Genomic DNA, 20,716 nt, shown 5'->3' with positions numbered 1-20,716 from the left:
ACACAGTAGTGGTATGATCAGAGTTTGGGTCGGTTTTTCTGCATCTAGCCCAGGATCATTGATGGAACAATGAATTATACCAGCAAATTAAAAGAAAATGTTAGCACATCTGTCCGTGAACTGAATCTCAAGAGAACGTGGGTCATGCAGCAAAACAACCCCCCAAAGTCATTCTACAAAATAGTTAAAGAATAAAGTTTTGGAATGGCCAAGTCAAAGTCCTGACTGTAATCCTATAGAAATGTTGTAGGAGGACCTGAAACGAGCAGTTAATGGCAGGAAACCCACCAATATAAGAGTTGAAGCTGCGTTGTACAGAGGAATGGGCTAAAATTCGATATGCAGAACTAAATCAACAATTACTGGAAATGTTTTGATGCACAAGGAAGGGGTGGAGGAGGGTAATACCAGATGCTGAAAGTAAAGGTTCATATACTTTTGCCACTCACAGACATGTGATATTGGGTCATTTCCTGAATAAATGACCAAGTCTAATATTTTTGACTTACTTGTTTGATTTGGTTCTCTTCATCTCCCTTTAGGACTTCTGATATAGTTTTAGGTCAAATATATGGAAAATTCTGAAGGGTTCACAAACTTTCAAGCACCACTATAATCTACTATTACTGCTATTCGTATAGAAGGGGGAGTAAATGTACAGTAAGGGAGTTTCTCAAATAGTGTAAATCACTCTATTCTGCCATCTGTTTCTGTGTCTCTCCACCTGCCACATACTTTGACATTGGGATCAGTAAACAGTATGTATGTTAATCTAACATTTCATTAACAATGCAGACCCCACCCCAGACTGATGTCTTCCAGATGGAGCGTTATGCGAGACAGAAAAGAAAGATTAGGGCAGGATGTAACTGATTTTCTGTAGCGCAGTAACCCACATTAACTTAAGCTTGATCGTCAGCAAAGAATAGAACTACTGTATGAAACACATGTGGAAAAAAGTCACATTTTATTTAACAAGGATTGGCCAAAATTGGAAACATACAAATACAAAGTGTACAATCTAGAAAGAATTTCACAAAATAAACTGCACTTCATATAGGTGTATTCCAACGGAGGTACTGTATAGAACACGCAGGCACCTTAGAGTCACTTTTAAGTGACAATCATAATTACATTACAGGACACAAAGTTTGGTATTTGAAAAGAGCCGTGGTATATCCACTGACTGAGGTCTACCTATATGACCACATTCTCTAGCCTTAATAAAGGTTAATTTTCCATAGAAAGAGATACCATATAATGCAAACCGCGTATCACTTCAGATGGTGCAGAATAAGTACTTTGTACTTCAGAGGTAAGCTCCTGCTTTTTCAACAGTTCAAATACAATTTAGAGAGCAAGACTAACAAATTCTTTGGACAAAGAACAGTAGATGCAGTGTTCGAAATGTCCTTTTAACTTTTGTAAAAACTTCAAAGTTTTTACATTGATGCCACATGGTTAGTATAGGCCATCAATGTATGATCGGATGAGGTCTGACCTCAAAAGAACCTCAGTGGTCAGCAAAGCTAAGAGGCAGCAGTTATGATGGGGAAACAGAAAACAACTCCTAATCTATCAGAAAACTCCTTTACTAAATCCAATTGTAACAACCCTCTCAAAATCAATTTCTCAAGAGACCAATTTGGAAAATTTGCAGTTGTAGGATATTCTTCACTTTTCAGGCCATTTAAATAAACATGGGTCTTAAGAAAGTATTATACATGTCATACACTACTTTTACCATACTGAAAAAACACTGAATCTGACAGATTTCCAAAGTTATTCTAATAAAATGTGCAGTTTGGGAGAATACAGCCCATTATGGAGATTTTCTCCTGCATCTGGTCCGACAGCTTGTATCCACAGCCTGTTAATTCCCAGTGTTACTTTGCTCAAACTCAATTAATAAATCATTACTGGGGCACAGACATAACTGCTGGCACACAGATATGGTCTCTAAATAATACACAAAGGATAAGTTGACCTTTTATTAGAATTTATTCTGTATTCGTTGTCTGCCTCTGGTAGGAGTAGTGCTAGTCCCTTGAGAATAAGGCGGATAGCAAGGAAAAGTACACACGGATCATTGGGCAAATCCAACCCTAGAGTTCAATTTAAAGCACAAATGACAACGTTGGAGCCGGTCATCGAATTGAGGACGTTCTTGTAAAATAAAATGATTATCCTCAGCGTTAATTAACGTGAAAAAGAACATTAGCACAACTGGCAAGACTGCAGATACTGCCACAGAAATAATGAAGGATATAGCATTTATAAACCTGAAGACATAAAACAGTTCATAGGAAAAAGGTTTATCCAGGAGATAAAACTGACTCAAGTTCCCCATTATAAAGAATAGTCTTTTCTACCTACATGTTTTGTAGAGGTTGTCTGGTTACCGAACAGTATTGCCCCTATAGCTCCAATTGTGTTAAAGCAAAAAGAACTGTACTTGCCCATCCTCTGCCGTGGGAATCCAGCATCGCAACCTTGCCATGGTCCCAGGATGCGTTGTTGCTGATGATGTCATCAGAAGTCACCCGACTGCTGTAGCCAATCAGACGCTGTGGCAACACTGTCCACTCTTCTGGCTTCAGCACTCACATCTTGGCCGTCACGATGCCACTAGTTTAGAACGATGATGCTGCAAGCTCTGATTGGCTGTAAAAGTTGGCTGACTTCTGATGGTATCATGAGCAACACCACACACTGGGATCACAGTGGGGCTGCATCAATGGATCCCAGTGGCAGAGGAAGAGGAGGAGGAGGTAAGTATGGCTCTTTTTGTTATTTTAACACTGCTGCAGCTGCAGGGGCAATGTTGTTCAGTAACCAGACAACCCCTTTAAATACAAGGTTTTCTCAATCACTGTAATAAATCCTTTCAATATCAATGTACATAAAAGGAAGTATATTATTTACATTCTCAGCGTGTACTGCATTTCTCTACTTACTTCCGGTTTACCTTATAGCAGGTCTGTGCAAATCCTGGGAGCTACTGTAGATATCCAATATACCTAGAAATCTGCTAGCAATATTTGCACTTCAATTCATTCCTATTAAAACTCTGATTGCCAAAACTGCTTAAAAAAAAATAAAAATCTAGGGGGCCTAACTGGTTTACTAAAATCTACAGTCTGTCTGTCCTCGCCTTATATTCTTATTTTCTTTTACCCGAATTACAGTTGGAATCCAACAATGTACGCCCATATAATAATATTTACCTAAAAGACTGCAAGCTTCTGCTATAAAAATATGGTTGACTGCACATAGATCAATTTTATGTTAAGCATCGGGTTCACAAAAGCTGTAATAATTTCCAGTAATGGGTCAATCGGATCAGTAATGTGGATTTAGGAATGGATACCAATGTATAGAAATAGGGTTTTAGTAGACGTATGGCACAATATGTATTCTTCTAATCTGTACAAGTCACTGGCACATCATCATGCCATATACCTTTAACAATCATGCAACTGCCTAACATGCAAACTAGATTCACATTGGCAATAGCAATCTCCAGAATCTTGTATCTTTCCAGTTGAAGGGGGTTGTCCAAAATTCGAAAACACCACACCTGCCCACAGGTTGTGCATGGGATTGAAGCTCAGTCAGATTTACTTCAGTAGAACTGACACAACCCATGGACAGATGCGATCCTGTACAACCCCCTTACAGACAGTTTTTTTTTTTTGGAAAAGGGGTGCTACATATTTTAAAAACACATTTTTTAAAATGTGCTAAACCTCCTGCAAATAGCTTTTACCTGTTGCCCATACTGCTGTTTCGGGCGGCATGGTGGCTCAGTGGTTGGCACTGTTGTCTTGCAGCACAGAGGTTCTGGGGTATATTCGCCAACATCTGAATGGGTGGGTTTCTAAAAACATACCAATAGGTGATTCTAGAATGTGAGCCCCAACGGGGACAAACCCAAATATCACATTAAGTTCACCAAGGAGGCAAAATCCTGTAATTAAATACATTACAACATTTCTTAAAATTATATATACAGCACTCAAGATTCCCCTTAATACCAAACAACTGTTTAGGTACTCCTCAAATAGCACATACAGTTGCTCAAAAAAAAAAAAAAAAATGGTAAAACCTAAGGCTCCACACAGCCCTGACCTACCACACACAAGCCTTTTCGTAGGGAAAAAAATACGCACACCAATTACAGTATTCACCCAATTTGACAGGCAAGTAAACAATCATTTAGTTTACAGATGAGTCCATGAAGATATTGGAGTCATTAGTTTACTGCAAAGAATACTCATGCAGATCTGCCATTATTTTGCACTAGAAAAGACCACAAATAAATGGAATCCAATTGGGAGAGTCATTCATTTTGCAGTTACACTTTAGAGAGGAGTCCTGACTCAGGAGCACTTGCTTTAATAATGTTTTGGATTTCTTTGAACTTGGGATGGTCTTTATCAGCAACCAACTGCAAGAGTACAGCCTCACTTGTGGTAATTATAATTCCGTTCCTTGCAAGACGCTGGAAAATAAAAAGAAAGTACCATTAAAAATACATCATAGTTTTAAAAAGTACTCTGGGGAAAAGAAACTTTACAGATACATTTTCTCATACATTTAAATTGGCCACTTTTAAAATACAAATACATTTAAGCCATCATTTACAGAAAGTGAACAGCTATTCATGTTTTGAATTACTGGACTGGCTTACAGAAGTATAAAAAAATGTACATGTACAAGTAGAGGGTATTAGTGTATCTTGACGCCAACAGATGCTAGGGGGTTGACAGGAGGAATGCCCCTGTCACACCCCCAGCTCCTGATAGGGTCAAGCTTTGAAGGTCCTAGCAGCACTGTGTTCATTGGTTGTTGCCGGCCCTGGTGGCTTAGAGTGAGGGTAACTTTTCCATGTAGCCTTACATTATGAGCTCTAAGGACTAAAGGAACCCTCACCCTAATCCACCAGCGACGGCAAAAAGCAATGTACAGGCTGCACCTTGGATTGTCACCACTGCTGGCCCGCGCTGCTTCTCTGCGATGCCTCTCCGCCGCACGGAGGATGAGCTGTGATTAACGGCTGATGGCTGTGTATTCCGTTCCAGCGGACGACTGTCCTGCTGCCACCATGGCGGAAAGTCTGTGCTGCCGTACGGTGTATCCCCCACGCACAGCTAATGCCCATGTGCTGGTGCGTCCGCTGACTATTGTCCTGCTGTTCCGCGGCGCTCTGCATTCCATGCTGTCACCCTGCACGGTGTTTCCAGCCGGCTGTCACAGTGGCTCCCCCCGGCACGCTGCACTCCCAGCTGCAGCCGACATGTGAAAAACTTACACCGGAGGAGGGACGCTTGTGGACTGCAGGAGAAGGCGCTTCACCGCTCTTTCTCTTTACTGCTTTCTCGCCTGGGGCAGCAGCGGCAGACAATGTATGGCTTTTCAGCAGAGCTTCACTGGCCTTCCAGGACCTACTGCCTTGCCAGCTGTGCAGCCAATCAGGGACAAGGAGGCGTAACCCCCCTGTCAATCTTGACTCCACCAGTACTGAGAATATTTAATTCATGGGGGTCCAACTTCTGGGACCCATGCGATTAGAGGGCCAAAGGGGCTGCGACATTCCAGTCAATCATGGAAATCAACTGCAGCACCAGGCACAAGCTACTAACAACCACTTGTCAGTGAGTATGTATGTGAGTGCTTCTCATGCTCCGCCCCTGGTGACGTCATTGAAGGTTCTACAACATATATAAAACTGACAGAAGAACAACAATGTTAGGGCTCTTGAGAAGGGAAGGACAAAAATAACAAAATGAGAATACAACGAGGACGTTCTTATCTCAGACACAACTTAGCGGTCTTGACAGAAGACACCGACTTACCACCACCACAGAGATCCGGTGGGCTGAAGGACCCGTGGTTAAGTCATTGCTGTGGGAGGAGATAAGCTTTGCCTGTCTTGTATGAGAATCAAGATGTATGTAGTAGAGCTGTGTGAGTAATGTGTGAGAATCAGGATGGATATAGTAGAGCTGTGTGTGTAATGTGTGGAAATCAGAACGGATATAGTAGGAGCTGTGTGTGTAATATGTGAGGATTATAATGCATGTACCATGTAGCACAGCTGTGTGGCGCACTGCGCCACCAGAAACACTGGTACTAGAATTTCCCAATAATTATTGGTCTTCCCACAATGGTAAGTCGCTCTACCAGGGAAGGGCCGAACCACCACTGTCCGTTTGTAATGCGCTCTTTCATGAAGAACACTAAAAATAAAAAAAAGGTACTCAAAGTGCAGCTTAGAAAATTTCATTTTTTTGGGATGTTGAGCAGAGAAGTCAGTAGCTGCTCATCCTCCAACACATACGTGGATCAATTTAAAAAAAGCAAATTACAGATACAGAAGGAACACAACAAACAGATCTGAAACAAGAATATGCTGTCCTGACTTGAAGAGCTTGTATTCAAAGAACTTTACCTGATGAATGGGAAAGCTCTTCCCCGAATTACACATCAACAATACAAAAGTCTTCATCTACACCTGCGTCTAGCATACAGAACTAGAATATAACATTCAGGAACAACCAGTGCAGAGTTTACAAATCTCATGCAGTCTTCATCGTTCCCCAGCTGCAAATACCACCATCATCCTCCAGTCGTAACATCGCGCACCTCTCAAACAAGGGATAGAATTAAAACATCAGTTCAATGCAGAGAACCAGCGATCCCAACGAGATTACTGCATATCGGCACTTCAAGCCAAGATATCTTGGTTAAAAAAAAATAATATATATTTTCTGTAACCATACTAGATAGAAATAAACACATCTATCAAAATACATTTTTCTATATCTATGTACATTGTACACAACTGGTGCATTTTAAAAGCTTTGGCTCCACATCAAATACAACCTTGTTTACCCTCCAATTCTCCGCTATTTACACAAATATAATGGTACCATTTTGGGATTTCATAGTGCACAGTAAATGATGCGTGGATTTCGCCCGCAGTCACTGCCTTTCAAAGCTGTAAATGTCAGCGCAGTGTGTTTATTCAGAAAGTTAAATCTGCCGTTCTGCCACAATGACTTAGTGGCTTAGTGCAGACACTAGCTGGGGGCACCGGCTGCAAGCTCTTACAGCAATTTAGCTGGGTCATTCAATGCGCTAATGTTTCTACCCACTTTCACCCTCTCAACTGGCTTGTATCAGCTAAAAGACCATCAGCACGCCGCTCAAAGCTGCCCATGACATCTTAAAGAGGACATTATCTTGCAAAAATACATTTACAATATAACCGGATCATACGCTGAAGAAACCATAGCAACAAATACAGGCGTTCAGCTCAATCAGGGCCATCGAAAATGGTGAATCACCAGCGATAAGCTACCAGACTTTTTTTGTAATAACCCCCAATGGGAATTGTGTGGAGGAAGCCAAGTGGATGCAGGACTGATTCACTAGAATTAAAAGATTGATTTTTGTAGAACAGGGCTAAAAGAAAAAATATTGCAAATGTAAAAATAAACCCTTCCATTAGGACGGAAAACTTGTGTTTTATAAATATTCACTGCAATGTCTAGTCTTTATTATGCTTCATTAGTTTTAAGGATTATGTTTTAAAAGTATTACAATATTAAAACATCTCTCCCGCTAAATGCGAAAGCCCTCACTCACTGACTGACTCATCACTAACTACCCAACTCTCCAGTGTCGCATAAACTTCAAATTTGGCACGACCATTCTTTAGGTCCTAAATAGGAGAAGCAAAAGGGAAGGGGGGGGGGGGGGGTAGGCGGAACCTGATTAATTAATTTGAAGTGTGAAAATCTGCAATACATGAGATAGTTGTTTTCACTGAAACCATGGGAAATTAATTTTTTTGCGCACACACACTACCTTCAGGCCTTTGAGAAATTAATTGACAAAGCTGCAAGCTTGAGGTCCAGTGAAGGCCTCGAGTCTGACAGGAAGGACGACCCTGGACTCTCACCCTGGTGGAGTATGGCCAAATGAACTTTGTTGCTGTTATTGCCTGACTGACAACTGTTCAGCAAAAGTCAGTCATTCTTAAATCTGGTGATGCATTCTCGTAAAATGAACCAGTCATTAAGGGCTGCATTAAGTAGTGACAGACTACCAGCAAGAGATGAATCCAGTCCCCAACCACCCACTGGGATTCACAGCTTTCTAGTTATTACACCAAATACTGACAAAAGTGTAGGGTGGGCAAGGCTAGCAGCACTTTATTAAACTGCAATCATTTATTCCAGGCAGCTGCAGAAACTAGTTGTAAGTTCTTAAAAAGCACTGCACATTGCCCTATAAGTGACAGTAGCTGAAATCAGCATGCTGTCACAACTTCATGCAACCCTTTAAAACAGGTTCCCTTAACGGGCCTAAACCATAAAACCTAGTGTAAGTAATAGATTAAGAGATGAGGACTACTTTTTTGTATAAAACAGTAGTTTTTTTTACAAAGCTAGACTGAAGCTCCACTTTTTTATTAAGATTACCATCATCTAGTATATAGCTTCATTACTTGGTTTCACAGATTATAGTTATTTTTTAGCTGCTGCCTAGACAAGGCTTATAAGCAGCTTATCTGCTCCTGATAGACCTTATTACATGGCTGTATCTTTATTCTAATTATGGCTTGTGTGAATAGAGGACAGTCCAGCTTAGTATCATAGGAATAATTTGATGCCAATTACCACGGGAACCCAGCTGTACATTCTGTTGATTCCAACATGCACGTTTATAGAGGAGTCAGGAAAGACAGACATCAATTGACAGCCATGTAAGATCTATGGCCAGTCTTAAACAAAAGTGTTTTCCAGGAATATTGATGACCTTTCCTCAGGATAGGTCATTAATATTAAACCCACCACTCAGGATTTCGGCGATGAGCCGATTGCCCAGCCCGCTGTCAGTGCAATGGGGACAGGAGAACGCACGTCCGCCTCCAACAGCAGAGACGGATGCTGAAGTGTAAAAGCAGCCTTCAGCTCCCATTGATTTCAAGAGGAGGGAAGCTAGCTAGAGCACTTCTGCTCCCATCCCTGGTGACGCATGTCCGGCCTATTGCACCGACAATGGGCCACGAGATTAGCTCATTGCCAGGGATTCCGAGTGGTGGGTCTCTGGCATTTAACTATTGATGACAAATCCTGAGAATAGAAATAAGTCAGCACTTCTCAAATAGGTGCACGTTAAACCATAGCCAAGACTAAATGTATAAGCATAAACACATAGTAAAACACTCAAATTACATTTTTTGTAGAAAAATACATTGTAATGCATATACTAGCCACATTAGAAAATACAAGGTTCTTGGTGGATAGGGCAATATACTTTGATCAAACTATATACTAACATCCAGGTCACCATGTTTTCGGATGGGTTCTAACACTAATACCAGGTGGTCTTAATTATAACCTGGGAAAGATGGGTTCCTACCTTTTTGGCAGTCATCTCTCTTGGGCCCGAGCCTACAAATAAAACCAAGGAAAGTAGGATACAGATTTACACGGTACAATTAAAAGGGGGCAGGAGGTATATGGGCTGGAGTGCACATCAAGGTGGAGTCAGTCATAACTCCCACCCATCTAACTCCTGTCCCTTTAATTGGACCATATTCAATTTTGTTGATTTTATTTGTATGCTGCAAGGTAGGAACCCATGTTTTTCTGTTTAATAACTCCTAAGGATAAATATGTTGAGAAGCAACAGATATGTTATATAGAAATAGTCTACAGCGTCTCAGATAAAATACTTCAGAATAAGATTAAAGGAAACAAGCAAAGTCTGGTATAAGTCTACAATAAGAAAGCCATTCTAGCATTAAAGGGGTTGTCTCGCGAAAGCAAGTGGGGTTCAGCACTTCTGTATGGCCATATTAATGCACTTTGTAATATACATCGGGCATTAAATATGAGCCATACAGAAGTTATTCACTTACCTTCCCTGCGCTGGCGTCCCCGTCTCCATGGCTCCGTCTAATTTCAGCGTCTAATCTCCCGATTAGACGCGCTTGCGCAGAAGGGTCTTCTCCCATCTGTTCGGCCTGGCACGAGCGGCATTCTGGCTCCGCCCCCGTCACGTGTGCCGATTCCAGCCAATCAGGAGGCTGGAATCGGCACATATGACGGGGGCGGAGCCACACGATGACGCGTAGAAGGGGGCAGAGCCAGAATGCCGCTCGTGCCAGGCCAAACAGATGGGAGAAGACCCTTCTGCGCAATCACGTCTAATCGGGAGATTAGACGCTGAAATTAGACGGAGCCATGGAGACGGGGACGCCAGCGCAGGGAAAGGAAGTGAATAACTTCAGTATGGCTCATATTTAATGCACGATGTATATTACAAAGTGCATTAATATGGCCATACAGAAGTACTTAACCCCACTTGCTTTCGCGAGACAACCCCTTTAAGGACCAGCACTAAAATAGTATATGTATTCCAGTACTCTGCAAGGAACATTTTACAGAAGGAAAAACGTTTACCAGAACGTACAATCTAGAGGAATCAAGAAACGAGCAAATGCAATAGAAAGAAGTAAATCTTTACCTCTAAGGCAAACATTCTATCCATCATGCTTCTTGACGAAGACGCATCAGCCACAATATGAACTTCTACTCCTCGGCCAATCAGATCCAATGCTGTTTGTTGAATACATACATGAGTCTTTAAAAAAACAAACAAACAAACAAACAAAAAAACTATTAATTCATCACTAAATACATATTAGTAGTCAGTTTTTAAAGGGTTGTATGAGACTGTGTGGAGGGGGGAGGAATCACCTTTTTCCATCCAGAAACAGCACAACCTTTGTATTGCAGCTCCGCCTCATTCAAGGGAAGGTCCTTTAATTTTATAAGATTAGAAAAGGGCATCTATCACATGTGCTTCAAATATACAACAACAGAAATTGAGGTAAATAAATGCCAATCTGGCATTTTTGTTATTACCAAACCATGGAGGAATATATGCTTATGGGTGTATGAGAAGATCTTTCTGGCCGCCACTCCTCTTGAGCACTAAGCAGCACTTAGAGAGCTCATTTCCCAGCAGATACCTTTTGTTCTGCTACCAATGTATCATCTCCTGGTGTACACCACAATATAGCAGAGTTTCTGTAATGCAGGGGGCCAGTCCATTCTTACATCAGATTTCTGAACATTCCTTGTTTATAAATTATTTCAGTGGAAAGATCTGTGCAGACACTGAGCCAGCAAAAGGTGCTCAGAGATTTTAGCTCTGAAGCCTGTACACCGTGAATGCAGTTGTGAATTAGAATTACTCCCACTGCAACAACAGGGGATCGGTGTGAATGCTGATCCCAGCTGTTAACTTACATGCAATGATCAATGTTGATCATGGCATGTAAAAGGTTTCACAGAGGGAGACATGGCAATCGTATGCCAGACACTGGGATCCAGGTCTTCCATGCCGTATGACTGCCATTATTAGCAATAATACACTGCAGTACAGAAATACTGCAATGTAGTGTTCATAGGTTCACAAATTCAAGTCCGTAAAGACCAGTAAAATAAACTGAACACACTTTCTATCCTGCATTGCAAAAATCGCTGTTTAAAATAAAAGAAAACTAAGCAAATGTGCTTTTTTGTTCATTTCACCTCCCCCCAAAACACGTAATAAAAGTGACCAAAAAAGCCACATGTACCCCAAAATGGTAGCAAATAAAAACTACAGCTCATTATGCGAACAAACAAGCCCTCACAGAGTTCTGCTAATATTGGGGGTAAGGGGTGAGGGGAGGGAATACAACACTTATGGAACATTGAATGCAGTGATTAAAAACAAAAAAAAGAAAATACGCAAAAACGCTTTTTCTAAAAATGGGGTTTTCTTGAGCAAAAGTGCAAAAAAGTTTCTAGAATATATATTAACTATCTATAGATCACACATCTGTTTCCCCGAAAATAAGACCTACCGAGATTTATGCATTAAGCTTTACCAACATTACATGTCAGCCATTGTGGATAGAAATACAACTATCCTATAGATCAACAAGAATTTTTGAGGTCTCATAAAAATGTCCATTGGAGCAGCAAGTACTATTCATTTATTTGAATGAGAAAAGTGCGGCTCTAGCTCATCACACCAAGACTTTACCACTTCTTCCCCAAATACTATGTTAATAAAAGACTGGCAAATGCAACTAAAACCAAGAAATAAGGCAAAACTTACCTCAACTCCGAACAGTACAACACTACGAACTCCAGGAATCTCGGCTAGTGCTGCCTCCACTTCTGGTAAAACCATAGAGAATTTTGTTTTTGGGAGCACAAGTTTTACTCCTGTTAGGTCGAGTTCTTGCACTGTGCTCCCAAGGCCTTTAGGATACTGTTCTGTGACGATCACTGGTATCCCTAATATACGTGCACCTTGTAGCTACAAGACAGACAGTGAAATATCCAGTTAAAGATATGGCAGATGATGAGATAAAGCAGATACTTGTAAGATGTACATGTCCTTTCAGCTCACTACGTGTCAGTACTTTCACCATCAGTCACACCAGCAATAAATCTGTACCCTTAGTTACACAGGTAGACACGACTAATGCTCTGCTACGTTTATGGCAACCCTTTTGTTTGTAAGTGGAACAAAACGACCGAAAAACCTAAATGTTTGAACACCGGGGTTGTAAAAGCTGGGACCACTTTGTGATAATGAGAACATCACATCCCGAATCGAGCAGGTGAATGGACTGGTGGTGCACATGTATGACCGCCGATCCATTCTGTAGAGATAGCCTAGTGCAGTGCTTGGTTATCAGTGTCAGCCCCATAGAAAAGAGTGGACTGGTGGACTGGTGGTCATAGAAGAGCACCGTACCTTCATTCACCTGGTAGACTCAGGGGTGCACTGTTTTGAGTGGCCAGACCACAGCAATCAATCATTTATCACCTATTCGGTGGTTAGGTGGTAAATGATTTTCGTGGGATAAGCCCTTGAATTCTTGTGGTCCATAAAAAAAACAAAAATCAAGACTGTTGAAGTAAAAGGGGTTTTACCACAACAACAAGTTAATCCCTATCTGCAGGACAGGAGACAACTTGCTGATCAATGGCGGCTTCCCTTCTGAGAGTCCCACTAATCTTGAAACAGGATTCTAGGGTCCCCCTCTCCTGTTACTGCGGGAATGACTTCTTTCCCAGCAGTGATGTCACCGGGAATAAATCGGTGGCTGAGCATACGCAGTCAGATCTCCATTCACTTTCAATGGGACTGCCAAAATACATGAGCGATACCTGCTTGGGTATTCCCATCACTTCAACTGAGCTCAGTCATTGGCTGCAGTGCCTGTAAACAAACAAGGAGCAGAGGACCAAGCAGCACCTCGTGACACAGCGGGAAAAGGCGAGCATATACTAGTTAGTTATGTTCTAGCATGGGAAATGGGATTTTACTTATAATTTTTTTAATTTATTTTTTTTAATCATTCAAACACCCCCTTTAAACTCAGTTTGGATGATTAAAAACAGAAAATAAACTTTGGCCACTTTCAAACAGAACTGAACTTAGATCATCATTGCACTTTATGATGATACAAGCTCACTTCAGTTGAACTGTGGCACGGAGGCTAAAATATGCATGTTATGTAATGTGGCCTTAGGCAACTATAGAACTTAAGTTAGTAGAACCTTCTCTGAAGTGATGCTCCCGATTCTTTTTTATTATTTTAGTTGCTGGACTTTCATATAGTACGGTGCAGCTGTACTTTGAACACATGCTTAGTGAGCTATAAGGCTCAACCCTTGCAGAGAACACACTAAAGAGGATCTGTCAGTTCCTCAAAAACCTGTCACTACCAGTCCTGCGATGCTGCTGCATATAGGGTAGCCCCCCTTTACACCTGCACCCCCCCCCCATTTTTCTGATATGCAAATCAGGGCCTTGAAACAAACAGCATACTGGGCTGTGTCAAGTGGGTGGGCACCAGAATTCTGATACAAGGGGGAATGTACCGTCTAGCTCTGACACTGTCTAATCAGTCACAGCGGCTATTGAAGTGGGATCTTGTAAGAAGCAGCCGTTATGAGAGCACGTTCAGTTTCTAAGGCGCTGCAGCCTGACTGTAGTACAGCCCGGACACCTACCTGCCCCTTCACCACCCATGAGCTAGGGCAAAGCAGAGAGGAACATCCAACTATCTCCATGCCTCCCTACCCCATTCAGGAACCAGAGAGGAAAGGAACGTAGAGGTGCCCGACTGAAACCATGTCATCCACTACATTCTGTAGTGGAGAATGAATATACAATTGAAAGGTACATTCCACCTCGTGTTGGAGCACCGCTATATGCCCACTTCACAAATGTAGCTCTCCTTTGCATATCAGGCACAGAAAAAAAAGCGTCACCAATGTCAGGAGAAAAATGCTGTGGGGGGTGGGAATGGGGGCAGAATGGGCTAGTCAAAAGTGGCATTGACAACTGAAGTTTTGAGGACACAATAGTTTCCCTTTAATGGAGCAGTTAACAGTTATGTACTGGGATGGATCTGAGCGGCAGGACGCAATGTTACTGCTTGCTGACGGTGAAAGTCATAGTGTACCAAGGATTTCCTTAAGCCAGAGCAAAGATTTAGTTCTGGCCTCTCCTACAGGTCTGTCATCCAATGGTGCCATCTTTTCACTAGCATCCATATAACACCTATCATCAGAAACATGCCGCCAGTAACTAAACACTTGGTGAAGATATAGAAGAGCTCCTTCACCTAGTTTGGAAGTGGAAGGACCATTTTTAACATAACTTTTAACCCTCAACCCTCGTAGCAACAGAAACACAAACTTACCAATCTCTGTCCTACGCTTATAATATCTCCAAAATACTTGATTGCTGGTCTGAACCGTTCTTGCATGTCGCAACAGAAAAACACAGTACTAGCAGGATTAAGGTTTCCAAGTGTTGTCAGCTGTCGACACAAAGCACAAGAAAGTCAAATCAAAACGGGCACAAATGTATTTTAGAGGTGTATGAGAGATACAATTACATTGATAATAAACCCAGTTGTATATATCGTAACTGATTATATCCCCTGGTGCAGGTTAGTGTACTTGACAATAGTGCGTTACATTACAGCCGGGCTGTTCTGTAGTGGATTCTATGCACAATAAGCAGAGGGTTGCTTTTTTAAGCACATAGCGCACATCACACAATATCTACCAAAAAATAAATGCATCAAAATGTACCTATTTAAAAGGCCCAACGCCCACGGATGGATTACTGCTGCAGAATTCATGGCCAGATGCCCACCGTGAATTCCGCAGCAATGGCCGTCTATAGACATGACATGTTAAAGGATTCTTCCCTGCCCATGAGCGGAAATAAACTGCAATTTTCCGCTCGCGAGGAAGAAATCGCAGCATGTTCTATTCTGTGTAGGTAAAAAATTTAAAAAAATTTTGCACAGACGGCTCCATTGCAGTCAATGGAAGCCGTCCGTCCTGTCGCAAGTCGCCGAAGATCCGTGTCATCATCGGCAGTCATGCCCTGCACGCCGACCGAGACTCTTGCCGCGGATCCGGACAGGCGAGTATAGGGTCTCTGGGTCTGATTCTGCTGTGGGATTTCACAGTCGGAATCCGACCCGGCCGTGGCATGAGGCCTAATTCAGCTTTTTCGCTATGCATAAACATATTTTTGCATCTACCCATGCAAAAGAACAAATCCTGAAATATTTCAGTTTTCACACTTGCCACTAAGGCTCTGTTCAGATCAGAGGCTCCAACAGGAGCAGATTCGGTTATTCTTGATGGGAAAATTACTGCAGTGTTGTATGAAGCACTGCTTTTCTTATCAAAATGACAAACACGCTGGCAGAGCTCAACGGACCCAATTGTAAGTTAATAAGTCCCACTGGGCAACACCAAGATCCTTTGTGTCATAAATCTGGCGGAGTGCCAAAACACAGAGCCTAAAAGCACAGAAAACAGGCTGTCATTTCTGCAGCTCACTTTGGAAGCCAGCAAAGTTATCATATTATTATTATAATAAAGTAGGGTATTTATTGAATGATAAGCACTCGATTGTATTGCTGGAGTGTGATCTTGTAAGTAGCAGCCGTTATGAGATCACGATCAGTTTCTAAAGCGCTGCAGCCTGACTGTAATACAGCCCGGACACCTACCTGCCCCTTCCCCACCCATGAGCTTGGGCAAAGCAAGCAGGATAAGAGCATTATACTGTATATGTCTTGTAAAAGTTACACCCCTTGTAATGTCTTTCCCCCCCCCCCCTTCTCTTTTTTTTAAACTTGTGGACTTATGCCTTTCCAATCCAGCGTCAACCCTCATCTGACATTAAGATTTCCTAGCACAGCTCCGATGTTGGACGAGGGCTGACACACGTTTCTAACAGTATACAGGACAGTGCTCCGATGTTGGAGGCTGTTCTGCAAGTATGCTACAGTATATAGAGGACAGCCTCCGACAATTTATTTTTATGCGCATAATTCCAAGGAATCAACAAAGTGCTTTCACACCCACAATTAATAAGAGCTGGGGAGGTGCGGGTAGCAGGGAAGTTGGATTGGAAAGGGTAATAATTGATTTTGGTTTAAACACTTGAATTACAAAATGATTTAACTGAACAAAACCAAGTAAATTTCTTTACTACTGGGGTCAAAGTGCATAGGTAAAGCATTAGGCTGGGCTCTCACGGCCCGTTGCGGCCTCCCACAGTGAATTCTAGTTAGGAGCCCTGCGTACAGCCGCGTAAATTGTATTGCGTATGACCGCGTACTCCGGCAGACAGTCATGCGCACTACACTTTTTCTTTCGTTTATATTTCCCACGTTGTCGCTTATTTAGAGATTGTGTGAAGGGCCTGATGTAACAAGTGCCAATTGACACACATTTAGATTTCTGTACACAAGCCAAGGATCTCTGGTATGAGGATGATCGTTCGTCCACACAGAGCTGTCATTGGTCAGCTGTTCACAAGGGGAGATGTACAGCCAATCAGTGGGCATTTTTAAGTTCGCTAGAAAGCAATGATGAGCTGATGAACAAGTTTTGTCCCTTTTCCATATTACAATTAAATGGACAAATCCATAAAGAAATCTTCTCTAGGTCTACCCAGAGATCTTCCATATCACCACTCATCCTCAGTTTCTAGTTGTAGAATAGCTGGCTGGAGCAGGAGCCTTCCCTCTCTGCAGTCAGATACAAAGATTACTAAGCCCCAGCCAAAAATGGAGCAATCAGCAGGAAATTCCTGTGTTCCCTGCAGAATTTCTACAAGGCCGCACATTTTAGAAACCTGCAACAGTGGAGGCAAGATTACATGTATCTAACTTTTCCCACTAATTTCTAGGCTTAGGGCTTATTTAACAAAAAAAAAAAAAAAACCCAGCAAGATTACTTACCAGTAATCAGTTTTCTATGAGCCCATGACAGCACCCATGGTAGAGCCCACCTCCCTCCAGACAGGAACCTCCCAGACCTGTAGAAAGGTGGGAATCTTCTTCATGTTCCTCAGTTCTGTAGCAAGACCTATGGACTATTTGAGGTCCATTTCTAATTATATGCTTATATCAAAACCTTTTTTCTTTTGCACACTTAAAATACCACAGTAGGGACGCGGATTAGTAGTGCTGTCCTGGGCTCATGGGAAACTGATTACCGGTAAGTAATCTTGTTGCTTCCTTTACTCTCATGAGAGATTAATCTAGATAAATAACTAAGGGGAATTGATAGCCTAAAGAACTATTTTGCTGACAGCTAGTAGCTCATTGGTTTGGAGAATCCACCAACCAAGTACTAGCGAAACTCCAAGAAGCCGTCTTACAGATTTCATTAAGAGATCTGTGCCCTACGCCTGCTGCAGAAACTGTGCCTCACAACCAGATGGACATTTGAGCCCTACAGAGGTATTTATCAGCCTGTTCGTCTCCAAAATCCAGTTGGTCCTTGCTGCAATGCATTCTCCACTACAGCCACCCAGATTATGGAACTCGGCTTCATCACTTAAAATCATGATAAAAGAGGGAAGGAGGATTACAAGAAAAACCCGTAATATCAGGTCAAGACATTGTGTGTGGGATAATACATCCTTATAACCAGTCCAAAACAGAGGTTTTATCTTCAACTGGAAAGTATGGGGGATTTGGGAAGATAGCTTGTCACACAAGAACTTCCAACTAAATTTAAAGTATATGGTCTGACTAAAAATATAAGGGCACCTTACGACTAATCCTTCACATAAGCGTGTGAATTCAGAAGAAGGTTTCTTGTACCAACTTTCTAAGAGAGGCAAACATTCACCTGGTCTTACCCAATGAAACCTCCTTATTCCTACAACTGCAACTCATGCTATCCTCATATAGTTCTTACACAACTGTTAGAACAGTCTCAAGTAAGCCTTCCAAAAAGGTATCCTTTAACCAGGACCTTACTGAAAAAAGTGTATGGTGAGAAAAGAGGCATCAGCCACATTCCATAGGCCAGTGGCTGAGGCTCAAAGGCCGCTAAGTAAAAAGCCTGGAGGCCATCGAAGACAAGCCCAAGCTCTGAGGCCCATCAAGACCAAACTCAGAAGCCATAAATTAAGCCAAGTGTCCACAGGCTCAGCCCTATCAGCAATACGCAAATCACACAGGCCAGGAGGCTAGAGGCTATTCAGCAATAGGCCCTGAAGCTACCTGCCTTAGGCCGAACACTGAGGCCCTCAGTAATCAAGCTATCCATAGACAAAAGCCATCAGATTCAGAGTCTGAATATTGAGCACACAGAGAGCCATCCCCTATACTTTCCATTCTTATGGGTTAACGCAAAGGTGGAATCCAATCCCTTTTGTTGTATTATTCCACTAAGGACTGGCTAGAGATCCTTTTAGAAAGCGCTCAATTCTCTTCCTAGCTCCAATTAGTGGTGGTACTAGGCGTCATCCAGATGAGTACACACCTGAACTCAAACAGCTGATGGAAGCACCAGATAAAACAGGAGATCATATACACCACTAAATTGTTCTCCCACACTTGCAGGAGAAGGATCCCATGAGGCCAGAAAAAAAGAACCTTCCCTTCCTGACCTTCAGAGACAGGGGAGCACAGCATCTGGAAAACAAGATGATTCCAGGCTTACCCAGTGGCTCCCCATGGAGACTTACACCAGACAGGTTACATCTCATGCCATGAAGTTTGGGAGAGAGGCCCTGCAGTCCATACTTTTAGAGACCTGGAGGAATCCTTGAAAGAGCAGAGATAGCCAAGCAGCTACATTAGCATTTTCCAACCTGTCTTATGGACAGGAACTGATGTGGTGAAGGGTGTTCCCGCATTTAAAGAGATCTGTGAGGTTCCCATTTCCTGTGTGGAGGAAGTTAAGCTCTCTCATGGGTGCTGGCACGGGCATAGGCGAAATATAATTAACAGCCCAATAGTACACTGGGTTACTACACATTCTTGTTCTATTTTGTTAAATTGTGTAGGAATTGGCAGTACGTCTACACAGTCATTGGCGGAAGTGAAGTTTTTTTTTTTGACTAGACTCAACATTTTGGAATGCAGAGACGGAAAGAGCAATAAAAATAACTGCATTATTAAACGCTCATTATCCTTTACATTCCCGTTTGTGTCTTAATGACCACCTCAAATTTTGGAAACCTGGTTTGTGTCACTTTAACAGAATAACTTTGTAAAGATTTTAAACATCCAAGTAATCTTAAAGGGGTTGTCCCGCGACAGCAAGTGGGGTTAGGCACTTCTGTATGGCCATATTAATGCACTTTGTAATATACATCGTGCATTAAATATGAGCCATATAGAAGTTATACACTTACCCCCTCCGGTGCTGCCGTCCTCGTCTCCATGGCGCCGACTAACGCTGTCTTCTCCTTCCATTAGACGCACTTGCGCTGTGCGGTCTTCTGTTCTGTTGAATGGGGCCGCTCTTGCGTGCTCGCGCCGGAGAGCTGGTCTGCGCATGCGCAGAAGACATGTGCGGCGCGAGCACGCCGGAGCGGCCCAATTCAACAGAACAGAAGACCGCACAGCGCAAGTGCATCTAATGGAAGGAGAAGACAGCGTTAGTCGGCGCCATGGAGACGAGGACGGCAGCACCGGAGGGGGTAAGTGTATAACTTCTATATGGCTCATATTTAATGCATGATGTATATTACAAAGTGCATTAATATGGCCATACAGAAGTGTATAACCCCACTTGCTGCTGCGGGACAACCCCTTTAACGTTAGTTTCCCATGCTCTGGCAATTGTGTAGAAACATTTTAGTTTGTGATCTGTGTCTCTTACTCCTCTACTTTCCTGTTTGTTTTTATTTGTCTTTGTTCTTTCTTTTCACTTCTAATAACATTTTCAATTGTATTCATTAGCTGTGCAGGTATAGTTTTGCTTTTTCTCTGGTAGGTCTGTAAACATATAGCGTACGTTGGAGCTTACCATATGGCTACTCTTCCCTTCCGAGCATCTAATAGGTAAAAACTTCTCATAATCATATGACAAAAATGAATGAGAAAAATTATATACATATTACGCACACACAAAAAAAATTATGGAAAGTTTTCATAGATGGTCATTTTTTTTTTCATATAATCAAATGCTGTATGGCAAATATGTACATAAATACTGTACTTTTTTAAAAAAAAGTACAGTATGTATGTACATATTTGCCATAAAGCATTTGATTATATGAAAAAAAAAATGACCATCTATGAAAACTTTCCATATTTTTTTTTTTTTTCCCTTTAAAA

At 42.0% G+C, this 20,716-nt stretch overlaps 1 protein-coding gene across 2 annotated transcripts in view; it reads right to left on the bottom strand.

Annotated features, from left to right (window-relative positions):
- Nucleotides 1–950: 950 nt before the first annotated feature.
- Nucleotides 951–20,716, bottom strand: part of ISOC1 (isochorismatase domain containing 1) — a 32,106-nt gene continuing 12,340 nt past the window's right edge. The window contains exons 2-6 of one of the 2 annotated variants that reach the window (XM_066603162.1): nt 14,801–14,920; nt 12,193–12,396; nt 10,779–10,841; nt 10,546–10,662; nt 951–4,504 (exon numbers count right to left, since the gene is read on the bottom strand). In XM_066603162.1, coding sequence (XP_066459259.1) covers nt 4,358–4,504; nt 10,546–10,662; nt 10,779–10,841; nt 12,193–12,396; nt 14,801–14,920 — 651 coding nt within the window. In that variant the 3' untranslated portion in view covers nt 951–4,357. The remainder of the gene's footprint in view (nt 4,505–10,545; nt 10,663–10,778; nt 10,842–12,192; nt 12,397–14,800; nt 14,921–20,716) is intronic. The other variant, XM_066603163.1, reaches the window with a different exon arrangement.

Source organism: Eleutherodactylus coqui, chromosome 5 (assembly GCF_035609145.1).
Source record: "Eleutherodactylus coqui strain aEleCoq1 chromosome 5, aEleCoq1.hap1, whole genome shotgun sequence".
Lineage (NCBI taxonomy): Eukaryota > Metazoa > Chordata > Amphibia > Anura > Eleutherodactylidae > Eleutherodactylus > Eleutherodactylus coqui.
The sequence above is the reverse complement of the archived record's forward strand: the minus strand, read 5'-3'. Positions and strand labels throughout refer to the sequence as shown.